This window comes from Thalassophryne amazonica, chromosome 9, assembly GCF_902500255.1.
Source record: "Thalassophryne amazonica chromosome 9, fThaAma1.1, whole genome shotgun sequence".
In the NCBI taxonomy this organism is placed as follows: domain Eukaryota; kingdom Metazoa; phylum Chordata; class Actinopteri; order Batrachoidiformes; family Batrachoididae; genus Thalassophryne; species Thalassophryne amazonica.
In genome coordinates, this window is record NC_047111.1 from 15361300 (window position 1) to 15386293 (window position 24994).

A 24994-nucleotide genomic window follows, 5' to 3' on the forward strand; every position below is an offset into this window, starting at 1 on the left:
ATCTAGATCCAGATCTTCATCCTGATTAGACTAAAGTCTATGTAGGGACAGTCATCACTGGTCTCACAGTTACTGAGCTTCTAACAAAAAATTAAAGAGCTGCAGACTCCTGGAGTAGATCCCGGTCCCTGTGTGGATTCAGGCTCTCCACAGCATTTAATGAATGAGTGATGAGTTGGAATGTGTTTTAATGTGGACAGAGACATGAGTGATGTTATTCCTGTTTGTCTTTGGTCTCTTGAGGTAAATCACTGATGTGATGTGTTTGAGTGTGTGCAGACCTGAAGTCAGGTGTGATCAGGAGGGCTGCAAAAAGAAAGAAGCAGGTCAGCACACAGTTGAATAACGTGTGTGTTCCCGAGCCAGCATCCATTATTGCTGCAGTCAGCTCTGTGAACACACCACTCCATTTATTCCACTTACTCCATTTACTCCTCAGCCAAATGTCTGCAGAGTGAAGCACTGACCCATGACCGAAACTCAACCGTGACAATGCCACAGGAACAGCACACCGACAGCTGCAAAGAGGAACAACAAACCTACTGCCACAAAGAGGAAGAACACACTGACCGCCACAAAGAGGAAGAACAAAACTACTGCAGCAAAGAGGAAGAACACACCAACGCCACAAAGTGAAATAACACGCCGACAGCCGCAAAGAGGGAAAACATACCTACTGCCACAAAGAGGAAAACACACCTACTGCCACAAAGAGGAAAAACACACTGACCGCCACAAAGAGGAAAAACACACTGACCGCCACAAAGAGGAAAAACACGCCGACCACCACAAAGAGGAAGAACAAAACTACTGCAGCAAAGAGGAAGAACACACCAACGCCACAAAGTGAAATAACACGCCGACAGCCGCAAAGAGGGAAAACATACCTACTGCCACAAAGAGGAAAAACACACCTACTGCCACAAAGAGGAAAAACACACTGACCGCCACAAAGAGGAAAAACACACTGACCGCCACAAAGAGGAACAACACGCCGACCACCACAAAGAGGAAGAACAAAACTACTGCAGCAAAGAGGAAGAACACACCAACGCCACAAAGTGAAATAACACGCCGACAGCCGCAAAGAGGCAAAACATACCTACTGCCACAAAGAGGAAAAACACACCTACTGCCACAAAGAGGAAAAACACACTGACCGCCACAAAGAGGAAGAACACACTGACCGCCACAAAGAGGAAGAACAAAACTACTGCAGCAAAGAGGAAGAACACACCAACGCCACAAAGTGAAATAACACGCCGACAGCCGCAAAGAGGTAAAACATACCTACTGCCACAAAGAGGAAAAACACACCTACTGCCACAAAAAGGAAAAACACACTGACCGCCACAAAGAGGAACAACACGCCGACCACCACAAAGAGGAATAACACACCTATCGCCACAAAGTGAAATAACACGCCAACAGCCGCAAAGAGGAAGAACAAAACTACTGCAGCAAAGAGGAAGAACACACCAACCGCCACAAAGTGAAATAACACGCCGACAGCCGCAAAGAGGGAAAACATACCTACTGCCACAAAGAGGAAAAACACACCTACTGCCACAAAGAGGAAAAACACACCTACTGCCACAAAGAGGAAAAACACACGTACTGCCACAAAGAGGAAAAACACGCCGACAGCCGCAAAGAGGAAATCACGCCGACAGCCGCAAAGAGGAAAAACACGCCGACAGCCGCAAAGAGGAGCAATACACTGACTGCAACAAAGAGGAAAAACACCAACCACCACAAAGAGGAACAACATGCTGACAGCCACAAAGTGGAATAACACGCCAACAGCCGCAAAGAGGAACAACAGACCTATTGCCACAAAGTGAAATAACACGCCAACAGCCGCAAAGAGGAAGAATACACCTACTGCCACAAAGAGGAAGAACACATTGACCACCACAAAGAGGAATAACACACCTACTGCCACAAAGAGGAAGAACACACCGACCACCACAAAGAGGAACAACACACCAACCACCACAAAGAGGAATAACACACCTACTGCCACAAAGAGGAAGAACACACCAACCACCACAAAGAGGAATAACACACCTACTGCCACAAAGAGGAAGAACACACCGACCACCACAAAGAGGAACAACACACCAACCACCACAAAGAGGAATAACACACCTACTGCCACAAAGAGGAAGAACACACTGACCACCACAAAAAGGAGCAATACACTGACTGCCACAAAGAGGAATAACATACCTACTGCCACAAAGAGGAAGAACAAACCTACTGCCACAAAGAGGAAAAACACACTGACCACCACAAAAAGGAGCAATACACTGACTGCCACAAAGAGGAATAACATACCTACTGCCACAAAGAGGAAGAACAAACCTACTGCCACAAAGAGGAAAAACACACTGATCACCACAAAGAGGAAGAACAAACCTACTGCCACAAAGAGGAAAAACACACTGACCACCACAAAGAGGAAGAACAAACCTACTGCCACAAAGAGGAAAAACACTAACCACCACAAAGAGGAACAACATGCTGACAGCCGCAAAGTGGAATAACACACTGACAGCCGCAAAGAGGAACAACACACCAACAGCCACAACGAGGAAGAAGACATTGACCACCACAAAGAGGAACAACACACCTATTGCCACAAAGTGAAATAACACGCCAACAGCCGCAAAGAGGAAGAATACACCTACTGCCACAAACAGGAAGAACACACCGACCGCCACAAACGCCGACAGCCGCAAAGAGGAGCAATACACTGACTGCCACAAAGAGGAAAAACACCAACCACCACAAAGAGGAACAACATGCTGACAGCCGCAAAGTGGAATAACACACTGACAGCCGCAAAGAGGAACAACACACCAACAGCCACAACGAGGAAGAACACATTGACCACCACAAAGAGGAACAACACACCTATTGCCACAAAGTGAAATAACACGCCAACAGCCGCAAAGAGGAAGAATACACCTACTGCCACAAACAGGAAGAACACACCGACCGCCACAAACACCGACAGCCACAAAGAGGAACAACATGCTTTTATCTGATGTTGTGTAAAATGAAATAATTAGAAAATAACCTTGACCTGAAAATATTCTTGACCTGCCAGAAAGAGTTTGAGGACTTGGCACCACTGTCGCCCGTGTTCTTGCTCTGGGGGTCGGTAAGGTTAGACTTTACTTGTGTGACGCACCTTGAGGCAACTTTGTTATGATTTGGTGCTATATAAATGGAAATCAATTAATTAAAAACATTAATTAATTAATTGGCTAAAGACAGGGAAGTGCAGGATGAGCATCACAGGATGATCGTCACGTCTTCCAAAGAGGAAGCAGAGACTGGGGACTTGGAGGCGGACTCATCCATTACCCAGGCCGAAGTCATGAGGTGGTTAGAAAGCTCCTCGGTGGCAAGGCTCCTGGGGTGGATGAAATTCATCCTGACTACCTTAAGTCTCTGGATGTTGTGGGACTGTCTTGGCTGACACGCCTCTGCAACATCGCGTGGCGATCGGGGACAGTGCCTCTGGATTGGCAGACCGGGGTGGTGGTCCCTCTGTTTAAGAAGGGGGACCGGAAGGTGTGTTCCAACTATAGGGGGATCACACTCCTCAGCCTCCCCGGTAAGGTCTATTCTAGAGTACTGGAGAGGAGAATTCAACCGATGGTTGAACCTTGGATTCAGGAGGAGCAGTGTGGTTTTCGTCCTGGTCGTGGCACACTGGACCAGCTCTACACGCTCCATCGGGTGCTCGAGGGTTCATGGGAGTTCGCCCAACCATTCCACATGTGTTTTGTGGATCTGGAGAAGGCGTTTGACCGTGTCCCTCGGGGCACCCTGTGGGGAGTGCTCCGGGAGTACGGGGTCTGGGGTCCTTTGCTAAGGGCTATCCGGTCCCTGTACGACCGCAGCAGGAGCTTGGTTCGCATTGCCGGTAGTAAGTCAAACCTGTTTCCAGTGCACGTTGACCTTCGCCAGGGCTGCCCTTTGTCACTGGTTCTGTTCCTTATTTTTATGGACAGAATTTCTAGGCGCAGCCAGGGTGTAGAGGGGGTCTGGTTTGGGAACCACAGAATCTCGTCTCTGCTGTTTGCGGACAATGTGGTTCTGTTGGCTTCGTCAAATCAGGACCTTCAGCATGCACTGGGGCGGTTTGCAGCCGAGTGTGAAGCATCCGGGATGAAGATCAGCACCTCCAAATCCGAGGCTATGGTTCTTGACCAGAAAAAGGTGCTTTGCCCTCTTCAGGTCGGTGGAGTGTCCTTGCCTCAAGTGGAGGAGTTTAAGTATCTTGGGGTCTTGTTCACGAGTGAGGGACGGATGGAGCGTGAGATCGATAGACGGATCAGTGCAGCGTCTGCAGTGAAGCGATCGCTGTATCGGACCGTCGTGGTGAAGAGAGAGCTGAGTAGGGGAGCAAAGCTCTCGATTTACTGATCGATCTACGTTCTGATCCTCACCTATGGTCATGAGATTTGGCTCATGACCGAAAGAAGGCGATCGCGAGTACAAGCAGCCGAGATGAGTTTCCTCCACTCCCTTAGAGATAGGGTGAGGAGCTAGGTCACTCGGGAGGAGCTCGGAGTCGAGCCACTGCTCCTCCACGTCGAAAGGAGTCAGTTGAGGTGGCTCGGGCATCTTTTCCAGATGCCCCCTGGACGCCTTGCTGGAGAGGTGTTCCGGGCACGTCCCATTGGGAGGAGGCCCCGGGGAAGACCCAGGACACGCTGGAGGGACTACATCTCTCAGCTGGCTTGGGAACGCCTTGGGGTTCCCCCAGAGGAGCTGGGGGAGGTGTGTGTGGATCGGGAGGTCTGGGTGGCTTTGCTTGAGCTGCTGCCCCCGCGACCCGACTCCGGATAAAGCGGAAGAAAATGGATGGATGGATGGATGGATGGATGGATACAGGATGAGCTGCTTGGTCTGCTGCCACTGTGAGCCAAAAAAGCAATGGAAAATGAATGAATGAATGAATGAATGAATGAATGAATGAATGAATGAATGAATGACTGCACCTGGACATGAAACAGCTCAGTGTAAAATATTGCTGAGTTACTTTTGTTTGGTTAAAACTCTGAGCTCAGACGATAAACTCGTCTGTGTCACCTGATGTGGTTTTAATGGCACAGAGAGTCCAGGCTGTGAGCTGATGTCTGCAGAAGGAGCAAGATTATGCATTAATCATCTCTGTGATCTGTCTGACACGCCGGAGTGGCGCTGTGCATTTTTATCACCCTGAGTAATGTATTTAGAGTTATGAAGATAAGTTTTTATTAGTGGCTGGGCGGGGATGGTGTTGTGGTTAAGCAGTGGGCTTGTGACCAAAGGATCCTTGTTTCAAACCCCCCATCTAGTTGGGAAATCACTAAGGGCCCTTGGGCAACATCCTTAATCCCCAGGTTGCTCCCTGTGTGTAGCGGCTGCACTCCCTCTTCATTCTGCGTTGTGCTTGTTGGTGACTCGGGACACGATCTCCAGCACTGGAGGCAGACGCTCTGACCAGTCGGCTAAAATCTCGACTCTGACCTGAGTGGCCAGAGAACCCTTTTAGCTGTCAGGGGAGTGAGGTTTGGGGACTACCATATGCACAGTGCCTCCTGCTGGCCTCCATCACACATGGCAGCACCCTGACATCGGTGTGTGTGTGTGTGTGTGTGAATGGGTGAATGTGAGTCATTACTGTAAAGCGCTTTGGGCTTCTGATATAGATAGAAAGTGCTATGTAAGTGCGGTCCGTTTACCGTAATTAAACGGATTCACACGGTTAAAGAGAGTCTGTGTTTGCGTAAGTCTTTCCACCTGATGCTCCGCCAGTACGTCCGCCGTCACCGCAGAATGAAGGCTGCTTTTGAATGGACAGAAGAAAACATTTCCTGACACAAAACAGAGGACGGAGAGCTGGGTGCTGTGGCAGTGAACTCACAGGCGTAGGTCATGGCGAAGCTGCTGCCAGTGTCCACCATGTCCACCTGTGGCACCAGTTTGGCGACGTCCTGGTATTGGGCCAGAGCAAAGCGAAAGACCTCATACTCATGGGAGCCGGGTGGGAAAAGGCCTCCTGAAGGACAAAGACACAGCAAGAATCAGTTTGTGTCCAAACAATGTGGACAAAATAGAATCCGCCTCCTGTGGATGTCTTTTAATGGGTCTGTTTTCACATTTACGAACATCTGCGAGCAATTTGGTGTGAATGAGAAGAACAGAAAAACATGTGGCAGAAAAAGAGGATGAGGAGCTTCTGCTTCCACCTCAGGGAGGGTCACATGACTGGACATCACCGAGAGGACGCCGGAAATCATAAATACTGACCAAGCTGTCCAAAACCAGACCATAAATACACAGACTCATAGTCAGGGAATGTCACACACTTTTAAATATTCACTTCAAAATTTGGTGGTAAAGCTGAAAAATAAGTGAAAAAAAAAATAAATAAATAAAAAAAAAATATATATATATATAATTAAATTTACATTTTTTAATTTACAAAAATGAATTAATTAAATTTAAAAATGTACAAAATAAAAGTTTGATTTTTTAAAAAAAAAAAGCCTATTTGATCTGTCAGTTGTGGCCACTCACTGGAAAAAAAAGAGTTAATCAGCTAAGTTTTGTGCTTGATTTCCATCTAATGAATAGAGTTTGTCCAAGCTGAATTAAATCTACTTTTCCTGCAAATATGTTCTTTTTTTTTTTTTTTTGGTCTCCATATATTGCAGTTCATCAGGTGAGTCTTTTTTTTTTGTAGGTGCTGAATACTTACTTTGGCCTGCTGGGCCCCCTGGTGGAGTAGGTGTGGCAGTGCTCCCACGCCTGATTGTTATTTTTACTTATGCATTTATTGGTGAAGACAGTCTGTGCCACAGTGTCCAAACATCTGGCCTGAATCCTGATGTTGTGTTTTCAGCATCAGGACCTGTGCTGCTACTGGTTCTGCAGCCTGATTGGTCAGCCTGTGTGCGTGAGGCTCAGACGGCTGCAGAAGTGATTTTATTCCATTGAAATCCAGGTTAGTTCGACATGATGCCACATCAGCAGGAAACCTGAGTGCAACCTGCAGCCACGCTCTGATGACTCACATTATTTTTACATTTTAGGAGAATAAACAGCTCTGCAGCTCATCATCCACAGACACTCGATGTCAGCAAACCCAGTCAAAGCGTTTTCTCCTGCACTCAGACACGTTACTGCGAGCAACATAGGACTGAAGGACACACAGACAGCGCTGCAAACAAACAACCACACAAACAGACAAGAACCACTGTGGCCAAAAAACAGTGGGCGGAGTCACACCAGCAACATTTGTCCCCAGTGGAAAATGCTCCACATGGATGAGTTCAATCAATCAATCAATCAATTTTTTTTTTATATAGCGCCAAATCACAACAAACAGTTGCCCCAAGGCGCTTTATATTGTAAGGCAAGGCCATACAATAATGATGTAAAACCCCAACGGTCAAAACGACCCCCTGTGAGCAAGCACTTGGCTACAGTGGGAAGGAAAAACTCCCTTTTAACAGGAAGAAACCTCCAGCAGAACCAGGCTCAGGGAGGGGCAGTCTTCTGCTGGGACTGGTTGGGGCTGAGGGAGAGAACCAGGAAAAAGACATGCTGTGGAGGGGAGCAGAGATCGATCACTAATGATTAAATGCAGAGTGGTGCATACAGAGCAAAAGAGAAAGAAACAGTGCATCATGGGAACCCCCCAGCAGTCTACGTCTATAGCAGCATAACTAAGGGATGGTTCAGGGTCACCTGATCCAGCCCTAACTATAAGCTTTAGCAAAAAGGAAAGTTTTAAGCCTAATCTTAAAAGTAGAGAGGGTGTCTGTCTCCCTGATCTGAATTGGGAGCTGGTTCCACAGGAGAGGAGCCTGAAAGCTGAAGGCTCTGCCTCCCATTCTACTCTTACAAACCCTAGGAACTACAAGCAAGCCTGCAGTCTGAGAGCGAAGCGCTCTATTGGGGTGATATGGTACTACGAGGTCCCTAAGATAAGATGGGACCTGATTATTCAAAACCTTATAAGTAAGAAGAAGAATTTTAAATTCTATTCTAGAATTAACAGGAAGCCAATGAAGAGAGGCCAATATGGGTGAGATATGCTCTCTCCTTCTAGTCCCCGTCAGCACTCTAGCTGCAGCATTTTGAATTAACTGAAGGCTTTTTAGGGAACTTTTAGGACAACCTGATAATAATGAATTACAATAGTCCAGCCTAGAGGAAATAAATGCATGAATTAGTTTTTCAGCATCACTCTGAGACAAGACCTTTCTGATTTTAGAGATATTGCGTAAATGCAAAAAAGCAGTCCTACATATTTGTTTAATATGCGCTTTGAATGACATATCCTGATCAAAAATGACTCCAAGATTTCTCACAGTATTACTAGAGGTCAGGGTAATGCCATCCAGAGTAAGGATCTGGTTAGACACCATGTTTCTAAGATTTGTGGGGCCAAGAACAATAACTTCAGTTTTATCTGAGTTTAAAAGCAGGAAATTAGAGGTCATCCATGTCTTTATGTCTGTAAGACAATCCTGCAGTTTAGCTAATTGGTGTGTGTCCTCTGGCTTCATGGATAGATAAAGCTGGGTATCATCTGCGTAACAATGAAAATTTAAGCAATACCGTCTAATAATACTGCCTAAGGGAAGCATATATAAAGTGAATAAAATTGGTCCTAGCACAGAACCTTGTGGAACTCCATAATTAACTTTAGTCTGTGAAGAAGATTCCCCATTTACATGAACAAATTGTAATCTATTAGACAAATATGATTCAAACCACCGCAGCGCAGTGCCTTTAATACCTATGGCATGCTCTAATCTCTGTAATAAAATTTTATGGTCAACAGTATCAAAAGCAGCACTGAGGTCTAACAGAACAAGCACAGAGATGAGTCCACTGTCCGAGGCCATAAGAAGATCATTTGTAACCTTCACTAATGCTGTTTCTGTACTATGATGAATTCTAAAACCTGACTGAAACTCTTCAAATAGACCATTCCTCTGCAGATGATCAGTTAGCTGTTTTACAACTACCCTTTCAAGAATTTTTGAGAGAAAAGGAAGGTTGGAGATTGGCCTATAATTAGCTAAGATAGCTGGGTCAAGTGATGGCTTTTTAAGTAATGGTTTAATTACTGCCACCTTAAAAGCCTGTGGTACATAGCCAACTAACAAAGATAGATTGATCATATTTAAGATCGAAGCATTAAATAATGGTAGGGCTTCCTTGAGCAGCCTGGTAGGAATGGGGTCTAATAAACATGTTGATGGTTTGGATGAAGTAACTAATGAAAATAACTCAGACAGAACAATCGGAGAGAAAGAGTCTAACCAAATACCGGCATCACTGAAAGCAGCCAAAGATAACGATACGTCTTTGGGATGGTTATGAGTAATTTTTTCTCTAATAGTTAAAATTTTGTTAGCAAAGAAAGTCATGAACTCATTACTAGTTAAAGATAATGGAATACTCAGCTCAATAGAGCTCTGACTCTTTGTCAGCCTGGCTACAGTGCTGAAAAGAAACCTGGGGTTGTTCTTATTTTCTTCAATTAGTGATGAGTAGAAAGATGTCCTAGCTTTACGGAGGGCTTTTTTATAGAGCAACAGACTCTTTTTCCAGGCTAAGTGAAGATCTTCTAAATTAGTGAGACGCCATTTCCTCTCCAACTTACGGGTTATCTGCTTTAAGCTACGAGTTTGAGAGTTATACCATGGAGTCAGACACTTCTGATTTAAAGCTCTCTTTTTCAGAGGAGCTACAGCATCCAAAGTTGTCTTCAATGAGGATGTAAAACTATTGACGAGATACTCTATCTCCCTTACAGAGTTTAGGTAGCTACTCTGCACTGTGTTGTTATATGGCATTAGAGAACATAAAGAAGGAATCATATCCTTAAACCTAGTTACAGCGCTTTCTGAAAGACTTCTAGTGTAATGAAACTTATTCCCTACTGCTGGGTAGTCCATCAGAGTAAATGTAAATGTTATTAAAAAATGATCAGACAGAAGGGAGTTTTCAGGGAATACTGTTAAGTCTTCTATTTCCATACCATAAGTCAGAACAAGATCTAAGATATGATTAAAGTGGTGGGTGGACTCATTTACTTTTTGAGCAAAGCCAATAGAGTCTAATAATAGATTAAATGCAGTGTTGAGGCTGTCATTCTCAGCATCTGTGTGGATGTTAAAATCGCCCACTATAATTATCTTATCTGAGCTAAGCACTAAGTCAGACAAAAGGTCTGAAAATTCACAGAGAAACTCACAGTAACGACCAGGTGGACGATAGATAATAACAAATAAAACTGGTTTTTGGGACTTCCAATTTGGATGGACAAGACTAAGAGACAAGCTTTCAAATGAATTAAAGCTCTGTCTGGGTTTTGGATTAATTAATAAGCTGGAATGGAAGATTGCTGCTAATCCACCGCCCCGGCCCGTGCTACGAGCATTCTGACAGTTAGTGTGACTCGGGGGTGTTGACTCATTTAAACTAACATATTCATCCTGCTGTAACCAGGTTTCTGTTAGGCAGAATAAATCAATATGTTGATCAATTATTATATCATTTACCAACAGGGACTTAGAAGAGAGAGACCTAATGTTTAATAGACCACATTTAACTGTTTTAGTCTGTGGTGCAGTAGAAGGTGCTATATTATTTTTTCTTTTTGAATTTTTATGCTTAAATAGATTTTTGCTGGTTATTGGTAGTCTGGGAGCAGGCACCGTCTCTACGGGGATGGGGTAATGAGGGGATGGCAGGGGGAGAGAAGCTGCAGAGAGGTGTGTAAGACTACAACTCTGCTTCCTGGTCCCAACCCTGGATAGTCACGGTTTGGAGGATTTAAGAAAATTAGCCAGATTTCTAGAAATGAGAGCTGCTCCATCCAAAGTGGGATGGATGCCGTCTCTCCTAACAAGACCAGGTTTTCCCCAGAAGCTTTGCCAATTATCTATGAAGCCCACCTCATTTTCAAGAAGTTGGAATGTTCCACATATTTTCATTTCTGAGATTCCAACACTACAAAATGTCTGTCAGATTGAAATGTGGCTATTTTAATCACAAAGAAATTTTTTTATTTTTTTTTAACCAGGTTAGTCCCATTGAGACCTCTTTTACAAAGGAGACCTGGACAAATATAAAGTCTCCAGTTCACCTGCATGTCTTTGGATGTGGGAGGAAACCGGGCAACCTGAGGAAACTCACACAAACTCCACACAGAAAGACCACAGGTGGGAGTCGAATCCATGACCTTCTTGTTGTGAGGCAACAGTGCTAACCACTAATCCACCATGCCGCCCATGACTTCACTGTGCAGAACGTCCTCCCAAAGACAACAGTCATAGCAGCTGGTGTTCTCAGAGTGAACGTTATATATGTCTGCATCTTAAATGAAATGGGCAAAATATTCCGTTTTCACTGGATGGTGATGTCACAAACACTTTTATTTGAAGAAGAACCAAAGCACAGTTGTGCAAACAAACAAGAAATGGAAAAGACAGGAGTGAGTCAGTTGTTTTTAGCAGCTTTTTAAAGTCTTCTTGTTCCACTACTGCAACTGGGACCATATCTTCAGAGATGAGGAAGGCCAGAGAGAGAGAGAGAGAGAGAGAGATCACATTAGGTACAAATGAGGGTGACAAACGTTTGTCTCTGGATGGGCGTTCCCGGGGGCGTGGCCGGCTCGTGGGAAAACCACACCCTGTTCCTTTGACTCTTTGAAGCTCAACTGCTTCACAGAACCAAAGCTCACTTGATTTGTTTCAGTCTGACATCTTTCAGTGGCGTTCCTGTAAATCATGTCAGAGTTTTATCTGGTTACAAAAACAGCATGTTTAGATTTTAAAGTGTTATGAGAAAGATATTAGATTTATACAGAAATTAGATATTTCCCAGTGTTTTCTACCATCTTGGATTAGCGTGCTCGAGGGAGCAGTCAGCTGACATCACACTGCCTTTTCACTCTGATTGGCTGTCATTGTATCACGGCACTCAGCATTTGCATAAAATAGGCCTCCAGTCTATTTACTGGCCCCGCCTAGCGGGCAGCAGAGCGACCGTTTTCTCTTGCCATCACAAAACGCCCCCTCTGGTGGCAAATGAACAGCAGGTCACCACTTGTAGCTAAAGTGACCGTAGGGTTGGACATGGACACACTCTGGATGTGCTGCTGTAGATGATGGAACAGACTGGACGTGCTGCTGCTGTTTGATATAATTTGCGTCGAGCAGCATTTACAGACGGTGCTCTGCTCCAAATTACTGAACCATAAAAGTTACTGAGCAGTGCCATGTCCACTTCACGCTGCTGGAAAACGATAAGACACAGAGAGGAGGCGGGGTTGAGATACTATGGACTCACAGTGCTCATAAGACAACATCATAGATGTATGGGCGTTACAGTGCAGTCCCGGTGATATATCTCCGTCTATAACATATCAGCTGGGTCTACTGCTGGACTTACAGAGACTTTATGTGGAATCCCAGGTTTGAAGCTGGTGAAGTTGTGGATCCTGATTGTGGACGCTCAGACATGGAAGCTGAAAATGATGAACCCTGCTTGGCGTGAGGGAACACGTTGAAGATGACGTCTTGCATGAAGGCACAGCTCTGATTCCCTGAATCATGTCCAAGTCTGACACACCGTGAAGACGTTCTTCTCTTTGTTTTTTTTATTTTCTGCTCCTGTTTATGGTTTTCAGAGAATCATCCCGTCCTGAACTCTGACTCGGTCATCACATTCCTCTGCTGTGTCGAGTTAGTTTTAACTGAAACACTCTGACCTTCTATGAAAACTGTTCACACAAATCTCTCATCCTGTGCAGCAGATGCAGCGTCAGCCGTGGTGGATGAGGGCCTGCTTTAAGAGGAAGTTAGTCATCTTGATCTCAGCAGGCCTCTTTTGTGAGCGGAGGTTGTTCCCTCGTTATTTCTTCGACACACCATCACATAAAAAGCCTCCACTTGATTTTAAGTGCTCCACATCTTCTGCAGTTACACTAAATGAACGCAGACTTTAAACTGGAAAGAGTGCTCCTCCAAAAAAAACTGAGCAACCATGCACAGAGGAGACACGTGAGGGAAGCCACCAAGACACCCGTGACAGCTCTCAGGGACAGACAGGCGTCTGCGGCTGTGATTGGAGACACTGTAGATACACAGATGTCTGTCTGTCTGTGGCTCCTCTGCACAGGTTTATGGTGGACAGGAACCCAGAAGATTTATTTATTTAGTTAGTCTTTACAAATGACACATGAAATTATGGAGCTTTCACAGATGTCCACGCTGCCCATGATGCACCAGGCACTGACCCCCCAACCCCCAAACACACACACACACACACACACGCACACAGTATGTGACATTCTTGCTCAACTCTTGTCCTTTAACCTTGAGCCACTCAGAGACCAGGCGCCTCTTAGTTATGTCATTAATCAGACGGATCAACTCACAGTCCATCACTAATTTAACTGAAGCACATATCACTGACTTAGAAATGATCTAAGCTCCGCCCACTGACAGGCTGAGCGCTGTGCGGCTGTAAAAGTGATGATTTGGTTTTGCCGTAGGTCAAGTGCTTCTCCGGTTCACCGATAAGATTTGATATTTTTGCTTCATTTAAATCATGTGCAGATTTGTTTTCACATCTTAAATATAAAATTTTGTTGTGTGTGTGTGTGTGTGCGTGTGTGTGTGCGCGCGTGTGTGTGCCTGTGCAAATGATGACTGTCCTGTTGCTTAGCAACAGTAAGTGTGGCAACCAAGTCATCATGAAGACAGAGATGGGACAGTCAGTGTCCAAATACTTATGGACCTTCCAAATTTAACATCTCTTCCTTCCTTCCTTCCTTCCTACACTGTTCAAATACTTTGCAAACATGAGCTTCTACTGTTAAGGAGATAAAGTCGAGATCAGCGAGCAGGATTAAAGTTGCCTTTAATCTCTGTTCCGTCTTGTTGCTATTGAAGGCATTAAGTCGATTCTTCCATTAATCAAAGACAATTAAAGTGATGGTTGCCTAGCAACCGTACTGCCAGAGGCACATTCACAAATGTCTATGAGATGTAATGACAGCACATCATCGGGGCCCCCTCCTGGTTATAAGGAAAGAGTCAATATCATTTGTCATTTTGTATGAAGAAAAAGGATTCATTCATTTAATTTTTACATTTGATGCAAAAAAAAAAAAAAATACATGGAAACACCTGAAACGCCAACAAAGGACTTTTTATAGTCACTTTTTATGGACTGTGGCATGAACCAAATGAACAGAAGTAACATTCAGACCGGCTTGTAAATTTAAGTTGGACAAACTTAATTCATTTGAGTGTTGAGAGTTGAATTCCCACCAGAAATACTTTTGGAATGTTTCAGGAATACCGAGAACCTGCATACACATCACCATAGTGACCACCATCTTCATCATCATCATCAATCTTCAACATCATCATCATCACATCATCATCATCTATCTTCAACATCATCATCATCACATCATCATCATCTATCCTCAACATCATCATCATCATAATCTTATCTTCATCATCTATCATCACATCATCATCTTATCTTCATCATCTTATCATCATCATCATCATATCTTCATCATCATCATCATGTATCTTCAACATCATCATCATCATCTTATTTTCATAACCTTATCTTCATCATTATCATCATCATCATCATCATCATCATCTTATTTTCATCATCTTTATCTTCATCATCATCATCATCATCTTATTTTCATCATCTTTATCTTCATCATCATCATCATGATCATCATCATCATCATCAGATGCTGCAGGAGCTCTGAGACACTAAATGAGTCAGTAGTGGAAATAAATGAGCGCTAACCGGAGAGGGAACCCCAGCCGCAGGCTCCGGCACAGGACTGCTGAGTAAAGTGCCCAGACACTGTTCCTAAAATCCTCTGCCTTTCTGACACACACACACACACACACACACACACACACACACACACACACACACACACACACACACACACACACACACACACACACACACACACACACACACACACACACATACATACAGGCAAGGGCGTAGGTTTGGTCTCAGCTTTGGTAGGGACAATACCACACACCCCACCCGGCCCCCCTGCTCACCACCACCACCCCCTAACCCACTCATACCATTAGACGCACAAGTACAGCATAGTACATAACATATGACGACATAATGCTGAATAATTTAACACTTTATTTACAATATTAAGTGTGTAGGCAAACAAACAAATAGCTTAAATAACAAAATTGCACCCAAAATCACGAATCTATTCTATAGACCTACACCTGAGAGAACAAGACAACAACAAAAAAAAATACTTGTGGAGCTAACAAAAAAAAAAAAAAAGTTTTTGCAAACAAGATGTATCTATTCTCTTCATCAATAATGCAGTTTTAGGTATCTGGCAACCTAATTTGCCAAAAAAAAAGGGATTTCCAATTATATATATGGTGTATTACGGTAAACGTAAGCCTGTGATGTCATAACGCAGAGGAAAAACACGGAAGTTTCACACTAGTGCGCCGCTGATTCTCATTACCGTAAGTTCTCATGTAAGCCCTCACTCTGAAAAATTTCAACACTGACAGCAAGCCAAGAACCCGTGCTTTCCAACAGTGTGCTATATGTTGCATATATTACGGTAAAGTGCGTTCGGTGACTTTAGAAACGAGGGAAAAGTATGAAAAAGAGCGCAAAAGTGACAGAAAAGTACATAGACAGACAGCAAACATAAATGTAGTATTTTTTGAGGAAAAGGCAGGATGTTAGTGTCATTTGTGAAGGTGTGTGTGCGTGTTTGTGTGGGTGTGCAGTTTATTTTAAGTGTGGCGCACAGTATTGTTCGCAACCCCTCCCCCCCCGCCCTTCTTGTTTTTCTGCACCGGAGCAGTGTTGCCAGATATGAAATATGAAACTATCGTACCAAAACCTCAAAATGATCGTATTTTGGGAGAAATTATCGTACACAAACAAAACGCATACAACGTAGCTATTTTAGCTTTTTTTTTTAAAATTTACAAAGAATTTTATGTCACATTTTTAAACAGTAATTATATTAATGGGGAAACTATGGCACAAAAAGAACGCAAATGCACAAGCAAATGCACTAACAGACTGTGAATTAACACAAACATGTGTTAATTACCAGACTAGAATGAGTCGAATTCAACCTCGAGGTCGCTGTTGTCATCCGATGCCACTTGTGCAGATTTTGGTGAACACAGAAAAAATGTTGACACTTCCATAAGGAACTTGAACTTTTTTTTATTTTTCTTGTATATCTCTTTGCTCTTGTGTTTTGTTCGTTTGTTATTGCATTTGTTGTAATACAGTTTCGAAAAAAAAAAAAAAAAGATGTTGGTTGGGGAATCTTCCTGTCCTGTCCTGCAGAGATTGGATGGGAACTCATTCAAATGACTGTCCCAGCAGCCCAAAGCCTGCAGCAGCCCTGTGTGTGGTGTGTCTTTAATGCCGCCTGAGTGCAACGCCTGCAAAATGATTCTTGGGTGTCAGAGAGAGATGCGTGTTTGGGCAACCAACTGAAATTATCGTACATATTTGGGTTTTTTCCCATTATAGATCGTACAGATGGCAAAACTATCGTACAAATACGATAATTATCGTACATCTGGCAACACTGCACCGGAGCCACCCATCCTCTGCGCTCCGGGACCTCCCACTTTACAAATGAAGCACTGCCTGCCACGAGATGCGCTTTGTTTACGTCCATGTGAGAAGAACGTGAGCCAATGAAATTGCAACATGGGTAACCCTGTCACTCTGACACGTCGAAAACACAAAACGTGACGACTAAAATTATAGTATCGAGTTCGCAAAAAAATAGTGAATGATTTTGTTATATAAACAAAAATGCTAAATATTGGTAGGGACTATTTTGCCATCCCAAAATATTGGTTGTGACTTGTCCCTATGGTCCATATGCAAACCTACGCCCCTGCATACAGGGTTTTAGGAACATGATAGGACCTGTTACTATGGACACCGTGAATATCTGCAGACAGAAATAAAGACTGAATGCAACAACATCTCCTTTAATCACCAAATAATCTCAACGTGCACAAATAAAACCCTGGACACTGTATATATATATATATATATATATATATATATATTTTAAATTAATGGTAGTATATAATATCTTGTGATTGTGGAAAACCCACCGACAACTCTGAGATTTTAGGCTTTTTTAAAATTAACTGAAAAGAAACTGAAGTGGCGCATGGAGCGTGCACGCACGCACGCACGCACACACACAGACGCACACGCACACACACACATACACACACGCACGCACAGCCCTAATGAACATTCAGAGTTGCAGATGCACCTATTGTGCAAATATTTGTATTTAATTTAAAATTCTATTAAATTAAAATGCCATTAAAAATCCCACCTGGAATATTGTAAGAATTAAACACAAAAATGAGAATTTTTACATGGATTGATATATTAAGAATGATCAAAGAAAATAGAAAACACTTTAGAAAAGATGTGACAATATTTTAAGTGTTTTTAATAAAAAAAAAACATTAAAAATAAATAAAATAAAAAAGCAATTTTAAAATCGAATTCTTATAGAGAGGAAACAGAAATTACGACTCGCTGTGTGGAAATGGGAATTTTCCAGCAGAACAAAAAATGTTCCGCTATATATGAGACAACAGGAACGTTTTCTTCAAACTGTATAGAAGAGTTAAACATCTTCTCCCTCAGAGGAACCAAGAAAACCACGAACCAGCCTTTGAGACACATGAACCTGAGGTGGAAATGAGTCTGTCCTGATCCAGGATCACACTCACCGATGTTGATATTAGCTGGGAAAGTTGTGCTGCTGCAGAACCCGAACAGAACCAGCAGCAGGAGGACTGAGGAGAAGCTGCGCATGGTTCCTCCAGCCAGCAGCGCAGCCGGCGTGATCCCATCCAGCCCAGCCGGATCCAGTCCTCCTCAGCCGGATCCAGTCCTCCTCAGCCGGATCCAGTTCTCTGGTCTCTCAGAGTCTGATTCCGTGTTCCAGCGTCCATCAGAGACCAGAACTCTGCAGCTGCGACACCACGGATCCGAAAGAAAATCTCTCTCTCTCGAAAGAAAATCTCTCTCTCTCTCTCTCTCTCTCTCTCTCTCTCTCTCTCTCTCTCTCTCTCTCTCTCTCTCTCTCTCTCTCTCTCTCCGGCAGTAGGGGAGACCAGGGATGTTCGTCACAGTTTTCTTCCCTTTGTTCTTTCTGGAACAATTTGACCAGCATAGTTAATTTTTAACACGCACTGAAAACAGACGTCTGCTGGGGGAAGAATTATTCATCATGTACAGATATTTGATTTATTTTGAAAATATACACAACAAACATGCAAAAGATTTACAAAGGATTTCTTTGTAAACTTTACCAGAGTTACTACTTAGTTATTTATTCAGACACTTATTCTGCAATGTTTTTTTGTTTTGTTTTATTTTGCTTTTGTTTTGGTATGAATGACATCCAACTCACCCACTGAGATGCATTTTTTGGTCAGAATGGCATTCATTTAATCATCTCCTTGGACCAAATGAATGGCATTTTGCCATTAAATGTGCAGTGATTAAACCATTCATTAAGAAATCTAATCTTGACCCTGGTGTATTGAATAATTATAGACAGGGGCGGTCCTGGAAGCAGGCCGACCGGGCATCGCGGGGGGGGGGGGCACGAGCGTGCGAAAAAAAAAAAAACCTGTCCAAAAAATAAATAAATAAAACGGGGGGGGGGGGGGGGGTTGCCCTGACGGGGGAGTTCGTGGTTACGTTACGGCAGAGCGCCCCCCCCATCTCACCTCTCGCGTGAGCAACGCTGCACAGTGCAGAGTTTCTGCAGGGGGAGAGGAGAATCATTCAATGTTTGGACGAGGAGGTGGTCGAAACGGAGTAAGACATAATCATGGATAGGAAACGATCAAAGCCATCAGGTGCCCAATTTCGAAAGAAAAAGAAAGAAGAAAAGGAGAAACGAGCAAAGGAAAAAGGTATGTATTGATTTACGTATTCCCGCAGCTTCACAGTGCTTTAAACAGTGTGGACACTGAAGCAAAGACTGCCGCGAAATATATATATATATATATATATATATATATATATACACGAGGTCTATTAGAAAAGTATCCGACCTTATTATTTTTTCAAAAACCATATGGATTTGAATCACGTGTGATTACATCAGACATGCTTGAACCCTCGTGGGCATGCGAGAGTTTTTTCACGCCTGTCGGTTACGTCATTCGCCTGTGGGCAGGCTTTGAGTGAGGAGTCGTCCACCCTCTCGTCGTTTTTTCATTGTTAGGAATGGCTCAGAGACTGTTGCTTTGTTTGATAAAAATTTTTTCAAAACTGTAAGGCACAACTGAGTGGACACCATTCAATAAATTCAGCTGGTTTTCGGTAAAAATTTTAACGGCTGATGAGAGATTTTGGTCTGGTAGTGTCGCTTTAAGGACGGTCCACGGCGCCTGACAGCGATCTGCGCTTCGAGGCGGCAGCGTCTCGCCGTTTCAAGTTGAAACTTCCACATTTCAGGCTCTGTTGACGCAGTAAGTCGTCAGAGAACAGAGAACTTTCAGAAGAAGTCGGCATGAGGAGTTTATTCGGACATTCCATTGTTAACGGTCATTTTGTAATGAAAGAACGTGCGGGCAGAGTCGCATGTCGGGCTGGACCCGACCGCGGGGGGTCGCGGCAGGAAAAACACCTCCGTTGGAAACCTTAACGGGCAAGTTGGAACATGCCCAAGCTGTTAAACAATTTCTCAGTTACTCACTTGTTGAAAGCCATTAAAAGCCGCCTGAATTCTACAAATGGTTTTCAACACGGAGGTGTTTTTCCTGTCGCGGCGCACACAGATTTGCCGAGTCGTCACGGAAACGACTCGGCGAATTTGCGCATACGTCTTTCATTAAAAAAATGTCCTTAAACAGTGGAATGTCCGCATAAATTCCTCATGCCGGCCTCTTCTGAATCTTCTCTGTTCTCTCACGATGTCCTGGGTGAATTAAGCCTTAAATTAGGATGTTTTAAGCTCGAAACAGGCCGACGACGGCGCCTGGAAGCGCTGCAGGACGTCCCGCTCCGTGGGAAGTCCTTACACTGACAGAAACACCCCATAATCTCTCGTCAGCCGTTAAACTTTTCACAGAAAACCATCTTAATTTCTCGAATAGTGTCCACTCGGATATTCCTCACAGGTCCAGAAAAAATTTTGATAAAGCAACGCGCGCCGTCTCGAGCAGCGTGTGAAACAAAGGAATTCAGCCGAGAGGGCGGGACCACATCTCACTCAAGGCCTGCCCACAGGGAAATGACGTCACCGACACGCGTGAAAAAAACTCACGCATGCGCACGAGGGTTCAAGCATGATTGGTGTAATCGCATGTCATTCAAATCCATATAGTTAAAAAAAAAATAAAAGGGTCGGTTTATTATCTAAGAGACCTCGTATATATATATATATATATATATATATATATATATATATATATATATATATATATATATATATATATATATATACACGTGTGTGTTTATTTATTTATTTAACCAGGTTAGTCCCATTGAGATCAAGAGCTCTATTACAAATAGAGACCTGGACAATTTCTTAAAGTTTCCTTCACCTATAACCTGCATGTATATGAAGGATGATTTGATTGACTGGATCATTTTTCAGCCTAAAAACCGTCTGTGCTTTCAGATGTTGTGACACTGAAGTGGATTCTACTCAACAAAAATATAAATGCAACACTTTTGGTTTTGCTCCCATTTTGTATGAGATGAACTCAAAGATCTAAAACTTTTTCCACATACACAATATCACCATTTCCCTCAAATATTGTTCACAAACCAGTCTAAATCTGTGATAGTGAGCACTTCTCCTTTGCTGAGATAATCCATCCCACCTCACAGGTGTGCCATATCAAGATGCTGATTAGACACCATGATTAGTGCACAGGTGTGCCTTAGACTGCCCACAATAAAAGGCCACTCTGAAAGGTGCAGTTTTATCACACAGCACAATGCCACAGATGTCGCAAGATTTGAGGGAGCGTGCAATTGGCATGCTGACAGCAGGAATGTCAACCAGAGCTGTTGCTCGTGTATTGAATGTTCATTTCTCTACCATAAGCCGTCTCCAAAGGCGTTTCAGAGAATTTGGCAGTACATCCAACCAGCCTCACTACCGCAGACCACGTGTAACCACATCAGCCCAGGACCTCCACATCCAGCATGTTCACCTCCAAGATCGTCTGAGACCAGCCACTCGGACAGCTGCTGAAACAATCGGTTTGCATAACCAAAGAATTTCTGCACAAACTGTCAGAAACCGTCTCAGGGAAGCTCATCTGCATGCTCGTCGTCCTCATCGGGGTATCGACCTGACTCCAGTTCGTTGTCGTAACCGACTTGAGTGGGCAAATGCTCACATTCGCTGGTGTTTGGCACGTTGGAGAGGTGTTCTCTTCACGGATGAATCCCAGTTCACACTGTCCAGGGCAGATGGCAGACAGCGTGTGTGGCATCGTGTGGGTGAGCGGTTTTCTGATGTCAATGTTGTGGATCGAGTGGCCCATGGTGGCGGTGGGATTATGGTGTGGGAAGGCATCTGTTATGGACGAAGAACACAGGTGCATTTTATTGATGGCATTTTGAATGCACAGAGATACCGTGACGAGATCCTGAGGCCCATTGTTGTGCCAACATCCAAGAACATCACCTCATGTTGCAGCAGGATAATGCACGGCCCCATGTTGCAAGGATCTGTACACAATTCTTGGAAGCTGAAAATGTCCCAGTTCTTGCATGGCCGGCATACTCACCGGACATGTCACCCACTGAGCATGTTTGGGATGCTCTGGACCGCCGTATATGACAGCGTGTACCAGTTCCTGCTAATATCCAGCAACTTCGCACAGCCATTGAAGAGGAGTGGACCAACATTCCACAGGCCACAATTGACAACCTGATCAACTCTATGCGAAGGAGATATGTTGCACTGCATGAGGCAAATGGTGGTCACACCAGATACTGACTGGTATCCCCCCCAATAAAACAAAACTGCACCTTTCAGAGTGGCCTTTTATTGTGGGCAGTCTAAGGCACACCTGTGCACTAATCATGGTGTCTAATCAGCATCTTGATATGGCACACCTGTGAGGTGGGATGGATTATTTCAGCAAAGGAGAAGTGCTCACTATCACAGATTTAGACTGGTTTGTGAACAGTGTTTGAGGGAAATGGTGATATTGTGTATGTGGAAAAAGTTTTAGATCTTTGAGTTCATCTCATACAAAATGGGAGCAAAACCAAAAGTGTTGCGTTTATATTTTTGTTGAGTATATAAAAGCAAAATGAAAGCCTCCAGATCGTAAAGTTGTCCGGGAGCAGATACTCTCCTCCTAAACATTTTTCCCACATAAGGAAAATGGGAACGCTGATAATCCCTTTCAATTCACAGATGAGCCAGTCAGAGAGGAGAATGATCAGCCTCTCTCAGCCACATCCTGCCTAATTAATTTATCTGCACTCACGACCAGACGAGCGCCACGTGGGAGGATCAGCTGAATAGAAGACAAACCCTTGTCTTCCTCCTCAGTAACAGCGGCTCAAAGTTTGTCAGATGCTCTTACTATAAGTACTGTTTCCTGTTTGTCTTTTAATCAGGTGTGTTAGGATACGTGACTCACCATGTATCCTGTTTGATACCTACAACATCTGATCAAAACACTGGACGTGGCCTTTGATTAACAAATGGGAATTTTATAATAACCTTTATTTGTACAACCCCAATTCCAATGAAGTTGGGACGTTTTGTAAAATGTAAATAAAAACAGAATACAATGATTTGCAAATCCTCTTCAACCTGTATTCAATTGAATACACCACAAAGTCAAGATATTTAATGTTCACACTGATAAACTTTATTGTTTTTGTGCAAATATTTGCTCATTTTGAAATGGATGCCTGCAACACGTTTCAAAAAAGCTGGGACAGTGGTATGTTTAGCACTGGGTTACATCACCTTTCCTTCTAACAACACTCAATAAGCATTTGGGAACTGAGGACACTAATTGTGAGTGTCATGACTGGGTATAAAAGGAGCATCCCCAAAAGGCTCAGCCGTTCACAAGCAAAGATGGGGCGAGGATCACCACTTTGTGAAGAACTGTGTGAAAAAATAGTCAACAGTGTTGTGAAAGTGTCGTGACACGGACCCACAACAGGGGGCGTTAGTGAACGGACAATGGATAAGCCAAAAAGTAACAATTTAATGTTGTGAATCACACAACGATGTACAGACAATAACAATACAGTGACTGTCAATCATACACCAGGTGACGTGTGGGCAGGCTCGACGATAGAAGACGCCTGGCGAGAGAAAAGCCGGATCCACACAGCTTCCACCGCCAACGGAGCTGAAGAACACCGGAGCCGCCAAGCCCTGCGCCCCAGGTGACCGCTGTCTTCAGCAGTCAGACCCGGTACTGCTGGCAGAGAACAGAGACAGTCCAGATGAGTGTGAGGTCGCACACTCAGTAATCCCACAGTCTGTATTAAGTAAAGGAGGGAGCACCTCCACCTCCAATCACACACTCGTGCAGCTCCTGTCTAACCACTTATCTGGTTGGAGTGTGAAGCGAAGCCGTCGCTGATCACACCAAACGCCAATCCCACAGATAAGGCAAACACCACAGGATAACGGCTGCAAAAGAAGTTCAGACTATTACACAATGTTTTTGTTCAGCAGAGAAAATTACCTGATTGGTAGTTGATTTCTCGGCGGGGAGGTGGAGTTGCAGTCCGGCCTTTATGGTGGTGGTGATGAGTAGTGGATGAGTGACAGCTGGTACGGATGATGAGTGACAGCTGTCACTCCTGGTCGCTCCGACGCCCTCTTGTTCTTGAAGCCCGCACTTCAAGCAGGGCGCCATCTTGTGGTGGTGGGCCAGCAGTACCTCCTCTTCAGTGGCCCACACAACAAACAGTTTAAGAACAATGTATCTCAATGTTCAATTGAAAGGAATTTAGGGATTCCATCATCTACAGTCCATAATATAATCAGAAGATTCAGAGAATCTGGAGAACTTTTTACATGTAAGCAGCAAGGCTGAAAACCAACACTGAATGCCCGTGACCTTCGATCCCTCAGGCAGCACTGAATTAAAAACCGACATCATTGTGTAAAGGATCTTACCGCGTGGGCTCAGGAACACTTCAGAAAACCATTGTCACAGTTCGTCGCTACATCTACAAGTGCAAGTTAAAACTCTACCATGCAACGTGAAAGCTAAACATCAACAACATCCATAAATGCCGCCGCCTTCTCTGGGCCCAAGCTCATTTAAAATGGACAGACGCAAAGTGGAAAAGTGTGCTGTGGTCTGATGAGTCCACATTTCAAATTGTTTTTGGAAATCACGGATGTCGTATCCTCTGGACAAAAGAGGAAAAAGGCCATCCAGATTGTTACCAGCGCAAAGTTCAAAAGCCAGCATCTGTGATGGTATGGGGGTGTGTTAGTGCCCATGGCATGGACAACTTACACATCTGTGATGGCACCATTAATGCTGAAAGGTACATCCAGGTTTTGGAGCAACACATGCTGCCATCCAAGCAACGTCTTTTTCAGGGACGTCCCTGCTTATTTCAGCAAGACAATGCCAAGCCACATTCTGCACGTGTTACAACAATGTAGCTTCGTAGTAAAAGAGTGCGGGTACTAGACTGGCCTGCCTGCAGTCCAGACCTGTCACCCATTGAAAATGTGTGGCACATTATGAAGTGTAAAATACGACAACGGAGACCCCGGACTGTTGAACAACTGAAGTCGTACATCAAGCAAGAATGGGAAAGAATTCCACCTACAAAGCTTCAACAATTAGTGTTCTCAGTGTTGTGTGGGCTGCTG

General features: G+C 44.0%; 1 protein-coding gene across 4 annotated transcripts in view; it reads right to left on the minus strand.

Moving 5' to 3' along the window:
- The window catches only part of gria1b (glutamate receptor, ionotropic, AMPA 1b), a 163532-nt gene extending 145356 nt beyond the window's left edge, over nt 1–18176 (minus strand). For 2 of the 4 annotated variants that reach the window (XR_004562544.1, XM_034177631.1), the window contains exons 1-2: nt 17871–18176; nt 5930–6064 (exon numbers count right to left, since the gene is read on the minus strand). Coding sequence is in view for 3 of the 4 variants with exons in the window: in XM_034177631.1 (XP_034033522.1) it covers nt 5930–6064; nt 17871–17955 (220 nt within the window). In the remaining variant the exon portion in view is untranslated. The remainder of the gene's footprint in view (nt 1–5929; nt 6065–17870) is intronic. The other 2 variants (XM_034177629.1, XM_034177628.1) reach the window with 2 other exon arrangements.
- Nucleotides 18177–24994: the final 6818 nt, after the last annotated feature.